Source organism: Physeter macrocephalus, chromosome 14 (assembly GCF_002837175.3).
Source record: "Physeter macrocephalus isolate SW-GA chromosome 14, ASM283717v5, whole genome shotgun sequence".
In the NCBI taxonomy this organism is placed as follows: domain Eukaryota; kingdom Metazoa; phylum Chordata; class Mammalia; order Artiodactyla; family Physeteridae; genus Physeter; species Physeter macrocephalus.
Window position 1 is genome coordinate 91,599,829 of NC_041227.1, and position 12,120 is coordinate 91,611,948.

Here is a 12,120-nt window from a genome sequence, read left to right on the forward strand (position 1 = left end):
GCAGCCCCCAGGTGGCCGTGACTACCTGGGTTTCTCTTTCCAGAGCCAGAGAGGCTTCTGCCTGTGGCTCTGCAGCGGGGGAGTGGGGGTTCTCTGGGATCCTGCGCAGCCTTGTCTCCACTTCTGCTAAAGAGAGGCAGGACCCGGCTATACACAGGGCTTCTCGGCCGCAGCCCTGTTGACACGTAGGGCCAGATCACTTTTTTTGTGGGGTGACTGTGTGCATTGTACGGTGTCTGACAGCATCCTCGGCCTCTACCCACCAGACGCCAACGGCACCTTCCCCCACAGTTGTGACGGCCAAAAATGTCTCCAGATGTCGCCAAACTGCCCCCTGGTTGTGAATCACGGGGCTAAAAAGATGAGAGGCAGGGAAGTCGGGCTGTAGTCCAGGTCTGTCCCTTCAGTTGGGCAGAGGGGGCCACCGGAGAGGAAGTAACAGCTGCAGGGCAGGGAAAGGCTTCCTCTGGATCTTTCATGCCCCTTTGTTTTTCTGGAAGTTTTTAAAAGACAAGGCAGTCATCAGAGTGGCTCACACCCATACCAGCAAGCCCCTTGCCAAGGTTTCTGGCAGCCTTGTCCCTGGTTCCTCTGCCCGGGAGGTCACAGCAGCCCCATGGGGGCTTCCAGGAGGACCTAGGACTGACTTTTTATTGAGACCAGGAACACCGGGTCCTGTAGCAGGGCTCAAAGAGGCCATGCTCCTGAGAGGTGGTCAGTGGATGAAAGTGGGCCCCAAGGGACTCCTCTTAACGGCAGCAACATTGTTGGGGAGCCCTGCATGTTTGCATAGGTGACTTCCCGAGACAGGGGCACCTTCAGACATCACTTTATGATGGGGGTAAATCAGAACACAGGCACCTGGGGACACACCTGTGGAATGAAGGTAACGGGGAAAAGTGGTAGAGGCTGGGTGGGGGGTGGGAGGAGTGTTCTCTGTGGAAAAAGGAACTGATAACCTTTTTGGCATCTGGGGGGTGGCTGGGGGGGGGAAAGGTTGTGCAATGCCCAGGGTCAGAGGACCTGGTTCACCTGTGGTCCTCCATCAACCCTCTCCCACCCCCGCCCCCTCCTCTCTGTGCAGTGGGTGGAGTCGCCCTCTGGTGGAGGAGACTGGTATTTGCGCCATCCACTCTGGTCTGAAGAGCTTGTGTTCAGGTGTCAGTGAGTCGGTCCGCTGGGTTGGCTCAGGCCTCCTCATCTTTCCTTGACCGCTGCTGTGGTGTCCTTGTTGTTCAGATACCCTCCAGTCCCTCTCTCACTGCCTACTAGAGGGATCTTCCCGCAATGCCACAATTCTGTTCCTGGCCCTGTTCCCAGGCATGACGAGCCTGTTCCTCTGCAGTGCCCTTCCTGAGCGATTTTTCCTTTTTCCTTATATACAGTCCTATTCAGCCTCAAGACTCAGCCCCGATGTTCCTCCCCAGGCTGAGTAGAGTCCCATCTTCTCTCTGCTCCCCCTGCTCCTCTCCCCATCATGGGACACTGTCACTGTCATAGTTTATATGCTCGTCTCCCACACCATAGGGGGAGTCCCCAGAGCGTCTCATTGTCGTACTCTTTCCCGCACCCCAGGGCAGTGCCTGGCACTGGTGAGTGCTCAGCAGACACTGAAGGCGTGAAGGCGTGATTCGACGGGATCAGGGTAGCGCGGGGTGCTCAACCTGCGGGGCCAGACGGGCCACAGGCTAACTCGGGCTCTACCATGGACCAGCCTTGTGGCCTTGGACAAAGATGCCTCTTTCTGAGCGCAGCCCCCCTCAGGGGTTGCTGCAGGATCAAATGGGATGTAGTTGGTGTCAGGTGGCTGGGTGCTCTCTGGAAGTCTAGGATTCTGAGTCAGGGACCCCACCTCTTTTGCAGGGGTCTTTCTTCTGCGACCTGGTACTCATCTACTTCATCAAAAAGAGCCACTTTTACCGAGACAAGAAATATGAGGAAGTGAGGTGAGTTATGCTTCCTCCCAGCGGCCCTAGGGGAGCCCACTAGGTCAGCCTCTCCTCCTCCCTGGCTCAGAACCCTTACCCTGGTTTTATGTCGGCATTTGGGGGGTAGAGGCAGGGCTGAATACGGGGAGCTCCCTTGGAAGGGCTGGGTAAGGCGGAATGTTCTGAGTACCAGCTCTACGAGAGAGAGAGAGAGAGAGAGCGAGAGAGAGAGAGAGCGAGAGAGAGAGAGAGCGAGAGCGTGTGTGGTGGTGGGTGTGTGTGTGTGTGTGTGTGTTCAGAGGAGAACAGTATGAGTGGGTGGGTGGGTGGGTGGGTGTGTGTATTCAGAGGAGGAGAACAGTGTAAGTGAAGTCCTGATGGTTGGGTGGACAGGAAGGGGCAAGGGGCTCTGGCCCAGCCCTTGGAGAAGGCTTCTGGAGGAGCTGGGATGGGAAAGGGAAATTGCAGATGGTGGGCTCTGGACAGGCACCGGGCGCTGCTCCCTCAGTCCCACCCCAACCTGGGACAGGGCAGAGGGCCAGCCTGCATCATCTGCCTGGACTGAACCCCAGCCCTGGTTCTCAGGCTGAGCCCTGAGCCCTGACTGCACCTGGCACCCCTGCTGAGCTGCTGGGGGAAGAGGGGCGCCCCCTTCAGGGCGAGTGGCTCACCAGTCCCAGGGAGGAGGTGGTACCCACAGACCAGGGTTAATGGGTCATGTCCTGCCCAGGGACCTAGAGGTCCTCGCCCGAATGGCAGAGTCCTCGCAGCAGAGCGTGGCCCCGGACGCGGCGGGGCTGGCGGAGCAGCCAGAGGTGCAGGATGGAGGCAGCGCCCAGAAGGAGAATGGCTGTGTGTGCCGGCAGCTCCTCCAGCCCGCCAGGTGAGGGGCTGCCCAGCCGAGGGCCAGGAACGAGGCCCGCAGAGACAGCCCAGCTGGCTACTGTGCTCCCTGCTCTGGGTGACCTGGCCCCAAGGCAGGATGCTAGGGACCCAGCAGAGCCTATCCAAGCTGGACTCTGGGGGAGAGGGGTGCTGGTGGTGCTTTAGCTTCTCCACGATGCCCGTTACCCTCCAGTACCCCTGAGCGACCACACACCTGTCTGCTTGCTATGCTGTGCCCATGTTAAGACAGTAACAGTACTATCATTTACTCAGGCTTACTCTGCTGGGCACTGCTCTGAGTTCTTTGTACATGTGAACTCTTTTCAGCAACCTAATGAGGTGGACATTAATATTTCCTATTCTACTAATGAGGAAACCGAGGCTCAGAGAGGGCCAAGTAACTTGCTCAAGTCACACAGCTAGTAAATGGCAGAGCTGGGCTTTGAACCTGGCCAGAGGGTCCCTAGAATCCAGTTCTCCATCAGGTTATTTTGCCTAACCGAGCCCTTCATCCCTCCACCTCATCAGACGCCTCCCCTCAGCTCCTCTTTGATGTGGAAATTCTGGAGCTGCCCTAGCCTGAGGACAGTGGTGGCTGTGCTGACAGGTGACCTGCAGGCTGCCCTTCCCTGAGCACTGCCCAGAATCCCTGGGCAGCCTGGCGCTTTCTGTAGACCTGACCACAGCCTGGCGTGGGAGGGAGCCCTGGGCTGAGTCAGGAGGCAGCCCTCGGGCCTGCTCTGCTTCCCTGGCTCGCTATGTGCCCCTGAGCAGGTGCCTGGCCCTTTCTGGGCCTGTTTTCCCTTTTGTTCCGGGGGACTGGACACAGGGGAACCTCCAGCTCAGTGAATAGGGTCCCCTGACTCTCCTCTTGTCAACTGTGTCAGAGGCATTCACTGACCTGGGGCTGGCTGCCCTCTGCTTCGAGCTTCCATTCTCTGCTGACTCAGCGATTGGCAGCCTCCAGTGGGGAGCTGGGCCTGGGCAGGGAAAGAGAGCGGTGAGCCAGCATGGAGAGGGAAGGCAAAGGATGGAGAGGAGTGAGGAAAGAAAGATGGAGAGGCTGGGAGATCTGCTGGGGTAGGCCTGTGCCAGCAGCTGCCCACCTGCTCCCTGACTGTCACTTCCTGGGTGCTCACCTGAGCTCCTTCACCTGAAAGAGGAAAGAGCAGTTGCCCTGCTGGTCTTGGCCAGCCTCGCCTGTTGCTGTGGGGCCGCAGCGGCTGCTCATTGCTGGGCCAGCTCCAGAGGCCGCGGCCTGAGCGCCTCCCCGTGCCTGGGCTGCGGCCAGGGACCCCTCAGACTGCCGCTCTCTGTGAACGCTCACTGCCTGCCGCGCTGCCAGCCAGAGGCTTCTGCAGGCGGAGTCTGCCTTTAGGGAGGCCGTCCCTGCCTGCATGGCTCCCAAGCGTCCTCTGTGCCCCGTGTGCCCCCACCCGCCCACACACAGGTCTGGCCACCAGGGGAATGGAAAGGTGAATGTGGAGCAGCTGCGGAACCTGCAGACCGTGGAGGCATAGCCAGAGCTGTTGGCTGACAGCAGATTTGGTGACGATTTGAGGGCAGGACTGCCCACAGCTCTGAACCGGGAAGAGTCATCGTCATCCACATGGGACGGGGCTTCCAGGCACAGCCATCTCTCCTGCGCTTTGGGATCCTGCTACATGCTTTTTGTTGTGTGTGTGGGGAGGGGAGCCTCCCAGTGGCCACAGTGGCTCATGCAGAAGAGGCCCTGGGGAGGGGAGGGGTGGAGGGCAGGCCAGGGGCCTAGGGTGTTTTCATTTTTCCCCAAGAACTTAGTAGGGCATTCAGTTATTCATTCATTCACACAGCAAACACTGATGCCTGCTGCGGGCTGGGCCCTGTCCAGAAGATGCTTGAATGAGACACTGACCTGGCCCCCAGGGAGGGGGGCATGCATGTAATTCCCTTCAGAGCCGACAGACATGACAGCTGGGCCCAGCACTCCTGCCTTCCTCCAGCCTCTAGCTGAGACCTGCACAAATCCCTAGAGCAAATGATGGCTCCTCAGAGAAGGACCTTGGCCAACACCCAAGGGGACCTTTGGCCTTGCCCCCAGGGCTGAAATTTAAAGGTGGCCAAGGAGGCAACTGGGAAAGGACTGGACCTGTGAGGAGGCAGCTGGCCATGAGGAAGGAGAGCCTCGGGAAGCTCAGGGATAGCGTCTCACCCAGATGAGAGACACATCTGCCTGTGTGGTTTGGCTCTTGCTGTTCTGTGGGGCTTGCAGTGTCCCTGCTCGGCTTCCCTCCCTGTCTCCTCTAAGGCTCCATCTGAAGGGCTAATGAGATGACGAATGGCGCTCAACCGTCAAGTGGAAACAGTTGGCCTTCAAGCCCCTCCCTCGGTGGCTGTAAAGCATTGCTACTCAAAGTGTGGTCCGTGGACCAGCAGCATCCGCATCATCTGGGAGCTTGTTAGAAATGCAGTCTCAGGCCCCTCCCTCATCCCCCTAAATCAGAACCTGCATTTCAACAAGACTCCCAGGTGATTCATGTGCACGTGAAAGGTTGAGAAGCAGTGCTTGAGGAGATATACAAAGCCTGGTTCTCAAAAGGTCAGCTTTGGTGAGTGGCGTCAATTTCCAGGTCACTTACCGCAAGCTACCTTGAGACCAAGCAGATTCCCCCCTTCCCTCCCTCGGGAAAGCAGCATTATGCTCAATTCATTCAAATTAAAATATTTTGACTAGGTCATACTTAAATGACTCAAAATTTAAGAGGTACAAAAGAACAGAAGTGAAAAGCTTCCCTCCCACCCTTTCCCAGAGGCAACCTGTGTTACCAATTCCAAGAGGCTCACCTGTCTTGCTGAGAATCCACTGGGTTACTCACGCCTTCCCTCAGAAAAGGAACTTTTCCTGCCGCCTGCAGTCAGACCAAGTCTCCTCCGTCAGATGCGAGAGAATATGCTGGGCTAGGGAGCCGGCTGGCTCGCTTCTCCCTCTGCACTGGCTGAGGAGCCCCAGCGTAAACGCAAGGGGAGGGGTCTAGAACTCAATCACGGTTGTTGAAACCAACTGGCAGCCCAGGCCTGCAGTGCTGCCTGTCACCCAGCAAGCCTGGGTGCTGTGTGAGTGCCTGCCCTGACTCTAGGGGGCACCCTGTCTGGGAGAGCTCTGGTTCTCCTCCGCAGAGCGGGGAGTAAACATCTTTCCACTGGGGCCTCTGGACAAGAGGGTTGGAGGAGCAGAAAGGTCTCTGGCGAGGCTGGCCTCTGGGGCACAGGGGCGTGGTCGCCATAACAGGACCCCTTCTAGATCAGGCAGCTCCTCCCTTGGGCTGCCAGGTGACCTGTCAGCAAGCCCAACCTGCTGTTTGAAGAGAAAGTGAAAAATCCAGGTGATTTGCTGTGGTGTTTCACTTCCTCTCTAAGGCTAACCCTTGGATCTGATAACACAGCACGTTACTTATATGTTTGGGAGTAAAAAGGGCAGGGGTCACGGCCGCTCAGGAGTTGGTCTGGTCTCTCTCTTTAACCTGCTTTTGGAATCGCTTGGCAGCAGCCGTAACACGTGAGGACAGTTGAGCTATTTGTTTTAAGCTGGAATGGAAATGTCTCCCTACAGCTATTCCTTCAGTCAGTAAATATTTACTGAGTACCTATTGTGTCAGGTGTTGGACTAAATGCTGGTGACACAGTGGCGAGCAGCACAGAAACGGTCCCTGCCCAGGTGCTCAGAGTCTAGGGGTCACACATCAATCACAAACGGGATGGGGTGCTTTTAGAGTCCTCAGTGAGGAGTGGCCAGGTTTCCACAAGGAAGTGACACACAAGTTGAAGTCAGAAAGGTTAGTAGCAGTCTAACTAGGTGATGGGGGAAGCATCCAGGTCAGGGAACCACATGTAGAAAAGACGTGAGAACGAGCAACTGAGGAACTGGAATGCAGGCGGTGTCACTGGAGCAGCTTCTGTGAGCCTTTTATCAAGTTGACGTTCTTTAATTTTAAGGGTTGCCCCCTTAAACTTAACTGCCATGGAAGACTTAACCTAATTGTTTCTTCAAGTCCAGCAAAGCTTTCCAGGTGGCCTCTCCCCTACATGTCAGAGGCCCCATGCTCAGGAAGCCAGACTGGCCAGTGGCCCCCATCAAAGCTTCTGAATGGTGTCACACACAGTCAGTTCCCATGCTTTTGCACAGCATCACCCCTGCCCGCGTTTTTGTATAAACTTGGTGAATGAGTGGGAGGCTCATTAATCTTACAGAAACTGGCTTTGAAGTGGGAAGAAGAGAAGCAGGAATTTGGGCACTTTCCAAACTTGGGAAAGCCCCTTTCCCTCGGTTCACCTCATCAGGAAGATGATCATGCCAGCCTCTCAAGATCTTTCCATGCTGACATTTCGGTATCACAAGAATTGTCTATGCTTATGTTCAAGCCCTGGCCTAAAGCCATCTACCTATTCCATGCCTTTGGAGTACCATGATGCTGGCCAATGGGAAAGTTTTAAATTGGGTGCTATTAATGTGACATCATAGGGACCAGCCACTGAAAGAGCAAAGTGTGGGCTTCCCTGGTGGCACAGTGATTGAGAATCCGCCTGCCAGTGCAGGGGACACAGGTTCGAGCCCTGGTCTGGGAAGATCCCACATGCCCCGGAGCAACTGGGCCCGTGTGCCACAACTATTGAGCCTGAGCTCTGAAGCCCGTGAGTCACAGCAACTGAGGCCCGCGCACCTAGAGCCCGTGCTCTGCAACAGGAGAGGCCACCGCAATGAGAGGCCTGTGCAACGCGGCGAAGAGTGGCCCTCGCTCGCTGCAACTAGAGAAAAACCCGCGCGCAGCAACGAAGACCCAGTGCGGCCAAAAATAAATTTATAAGAAAAAAAAAAAAAAGAAAAGAAAGCGCAAAGTGCCCTTTACTCCTGATGCAGTGGTCATCGGGACTGATCAGTCACGGATGCCTTTTTGTGCCCCCCAAAGCCCATCAGTTCCTTTCTCAGTGGCTAGCTGACCCCTGGGGAACCAGTCATAAAGGGGGGAATGTGACTTCCTCCAGGTGTCTCTGAGTACCCCAGCTAGGGTCTGCAGTGCCCTGGGAAGTCCTTAAATCACCCCCTTTGGAATGGCATCTTGCATGTCTGGGAAAGGGCTCCACTTTGTTCCAGCCTGCCCCCCACCTCCCCAAGTGGTACAACTCTCCTCAGAGCATATTCTCCAGTGGACCCAAGAATGCTCTCTACAAAAGACACCTTTCTTTCAGCTGTTTCCCCTTAGGCCAGCACACAGAATTAAACGGGGGAGATGTCAAGCATTTTCTGGGTCCTGACCAGTATATGTATTTTCTGACATTTTAATTTGGTTGTAAAACAATAAAAGGTGTTAACTTTAAATGTGTCCTGATTTTTTCTCCTTCATATTTTCATGGATACCTGGTGTTTTAGAGGAAAACGTAAAGAAGGCAAGACCAAAAGAGGCAGACACAAGAAACAAATAGTGAGCAATATATTGCTTTCCTTATTGTCTTGCAAAGAAATTCAAATGAAAGGAAACTCTTTAAATGAGCAAACATTAAAGGACTAGGAAGGCACTGATAAAACTGGTCCTTTTCATTTAATGAGTATAATCTGATAAAACTCTGGAAAGCACTTGGAATCAAGTTTTCATCTTCTAGTAGCTTATTAAATTCCCTCAAAATGATATAGATGTGAAGACATGCACTGCAGTCTTTTTTATAACATTTCAAACAATTTTACTGCCCAACAATAGAGGAATGGTTAAGTAAATCAGCTCACTTTTCCCCATACCCCCCAGCAGGACTCACCCTGCATCAGGACTGAACCCTTCCTTCCCACTTAGAGAAGTCCCTGAAAGGACCAGGGAGGTTGGGAGAGGGGGTGGGGTGTGTAAACCATGAACGTGAGCATCTTCATTGGTGGTCAGAGAAAGGGTTCAGAGGTGGTCACTGGGAGAAGGAGGCAAAGCTATCACCTCAGCTGCTTCTTGGCTTCATGTGAAAACATCTGGTCCAGAGCCCAAAATGGGATTCAGGAGGCCTGGGCCTCCGCTACTGGTCACAGGTCACCTACTATCTGTAAAAGGGGACCTGAATTCAAGCTCTCAGATCCCCTTCTGATCTAAAACTGATTCTTTTCTAAAAGTCCCAATCTGATCACATCGCTCCTAGCTAAAACTTTCAAAGGCTCCCCCCAATTGCTATTAGTATCAAGGGCAAACTGTAATTGAGCAAGACCCTATGTGGCCTTCCCAGGACAGAATGTCCTCCACATGCCTCTTGTATGTAGGAAAACTTTAGCTTCCTAGGCTTTCCCCCAGTTCCAAAGAATAAATTTAATCAGAGAAGTGAGAAAACACAGAAAGAAAGGAAAACAGTCAAGCAAGACAAAATAATAGCCAAGCAAATAATAGCCAAACTAAGTCAAGACCTTTAGTTCCTCCTCAAGGGCTATAGATAACATTCTGAGCCACGTCCTTTGAGCTGTTTTGCAGATAATGAAACCCTCACCAGGTGGAAGAAGTTAACTGTATGCTGCCCACAAGCAGCAGATCCCAGACCCATTAGAAACAGAAGGTTGATGATGTTAACTCCTGGTCACCTCAACAGCAACCAATCAGAAGACTGTCCACAGGTTGATCATGCACCCTGCAACCCTCTCCCTCACCCTGTCTTAAAAAACCTTTCCCTGAAAGTCATCAGGGAGTTTGGGCCTTTTGAGCACTAGCTGCCTGGTCTCCTTGCTTTGCGCCTGCAATAAGCACTGCACTTTCCTTCACCACAACCCAGTGTGAGTAGATTGGTTTTACTGCGCATGGAACAAGTGGACCCAAGTTTAGTTCGGCAGCAAAACCTCCCACTGTGCTCTACCTCAGGGCCTCTTCTAACTTTTCAGACACAGGCCAAACTCCTTTGTTCTCAATGGCCCTCACACATGCACTTTCTTGCAAGTAACCCCTCCTCCACACTTGACTGTTACTCAACCTTTGCATCTTAATTGTAATGTTATTTCCTCAAAGAAGCTACCCTGTGGGCTTCCCTGGTGGCTCAGTGGTTAAGAATCCACCTGCCAATGCAGGGGACACAGGTTTGAGCCCTGGTCTGGGAAGATCCCACATGCCGCGGAGATACTAAGCCTGTGCGCCACAACTACTGAGCCTGTGCTCTACAGCCCGTGAGCCACAGCTACTGAGCCCACATGCCACAACTACTGAAGCCTGTGTGCCTAGACCCCATGCTCCGCAACAAGAGAAGCCACCGCAATGTGAAGCCCAACGACACAACTAGAGAAAGCGCACGCACAGCAACGAAGACGCAATGCAGCCAAATATAAATAAAATAAATAAATAGAGAGATTGGTTCAAGATGGCGGAGTAGAAGGACGTGCTCTCACTCCCTCTTGCGAGAGCATCGGAATCACAACCAACTGCTGAACAAAAATCGACAGGAAGACACTGGAACTCACCAAAAAAGATTCCCCACATCCAAAGACAAAGGAGAAGCCACAATGAGACGGTAGGAGGGGTGCAATCACAATGAAATCAAATCCCATAACTGCTGGGTGGGTGACTTACAAACTGCTACTGAGCCCACATGCCACAACTACTGAAGCCTGTGTGCCTAGACCCCATGCTCCGCAACAAGAGAAGCCACCGCAATGTGAAGCCCAACGACACAACTAGAGAAAGCGCACGCACAGCAACGAAGACGCAATGCAGCCAAATATAAATAAAATAAATAAATAGAGAGATTGGTTCAAGATGGCGGAGTAGAAGGACGTGCTCTCACTCCCTCTTGCGAGAGCATCGGAATCACAACCAACTGCTGAACAAAAATCGACAGGAAGACACTGGAACTCACCAAAAAAGATTCCCCACATCCAAAGACAAAGGAGAAGCCACAATGAGACGGTAGGAGGGGTGCAATCACAATGAAATCAAATCCCATAACTGCTGGGTGGGTGACTTACAAACTGGAGAACACTTATACCACAGAAGTCTACCCACTGGAGTGAAGGTTCTGAGCCCCACATCAGGCTTCCCAACCTGACGTCCAGAAAGGGGAGGAGGAATTCCTAGAGAATCAGACTTTGAAGGCTAGCGGGATTTGACTGCAGGACTTCGACAGGACTGGGGGAAAGAGAGACTCCACTCTTGGGGGGCAGAGACAAAGTGTACGCATCGAGACCCAGGGGAAGGAGCGGTGACCCTACAGGAGACTGAACCAGACCTACCTGCTAGTGTTGGAGGGTCTCCTGCAGAGGCTGGGGTGGCGGCTGTGTCTTACTGTGAGGACAAGGACACTGGCAGCAGAAGTTCTGGGAAGTACTCCTTCTCCTGCAGAGGTTGGGGGGTGGCTGTGGCTCACCATGAGGACAAGGACACTGGCAGCAGAAGTTCTGGGAAGTACTCCTTGGCATGAGCCATCCCAGAGTCTGGCATTAGCCCCACCAAAGAGCGGGTAGGCTCCAGTGTTGGGTCGCCTCAGGGCAAACAACCAACAGGGAGGGAACCCAGCCCCAACCATCAGCAGACAAGTGGATTAGGATTAAAGTTTAACTGAGCCTGCCCACCAGAGCAACAGCCAGCTCTACCCACCACAAGTCCCTCCCGTCAGCAAACCTGCACAAGCCTCTTAGATAGCCTCATCCACCAGAGGGCAGATAGCACAAGCAAGAACTACAATCCTGCAGCCTGTGGAACAAAAATCACATTCACAGAGAGACAGACAAGATGAAAAGGCAGAGGTCTATGTACCAGATGAAGGAACAAGAAAAAACCCCAGAAAAACAACTAAATGAAGTGGAGATAGGCAACCTTCAGAAAAAGAATTCAGAATAATGATAGTGCAGATGATCCAGGACCTCGGAAAAAGAATGGAGGCAAAGATCGAGAAGATGCAAGAAATGTTTAACAAAGACCTATAAGAATCAAAGAACAAACTGTCCCTAACATGGGAAAGGTAATAGCCACCCAAGTCCAGGAAGTGCAGAGAGTCCCATACAGGATAAACCCAAGGAGAAACAGGCCCGGACACATAGTAATCAAATTGGCAAAAATTAAAGACAAAGAAAAACTACTGAAAGAAGCAAGGGAAAAACGACAACATACAAGGGAACTACCATAAGGTTAAGAGCTGATTTCTCAGCAGAAACTCTACAAGCCAGAAGGGAGTGGCATGACATATTCAAAGTGATGAATATGTAACCTACAACCAAGATCACTCTACCCGGCAAGGATCTCATTCAGATTCGATGGAGAAATCAAAAGCTTTACAGACAAGCAAAAGCTAAGAGAATTCAGCACCACCAAACCAGCTCTACAACAAATGC

General features: G+C 53.0%; 1 protein-coding gene across 1 annotated transcript in view; it reads left to right on the top strand.

Moving 5' to 3' along the window:
* The window catches only part of P2RX5 (purinergic receptor P2X 5), a 27,854-nt gene extending 19,815 nt beyond the window's left edge, over nt 1–8,039 (top strand). Inside the window, exons 12-13 of the mRNA XM_024127681.3 lie at nt 2,659–2,811; nt 4,264–8,039. Coding sequence (XP_023983449.1) covers nt 2,659–2,811; nt 4,264–4,333 — 223 coding nt within the window. The 3' untranslated portion in view covers nt 4,334–8,039. The remainder of the gene's footprint in view (nt 1–2,658; nt 2,812–4,263) is intronic.
* Nucleotides 8,040–12,120: the final 4,081 nt, after the last annotated feature.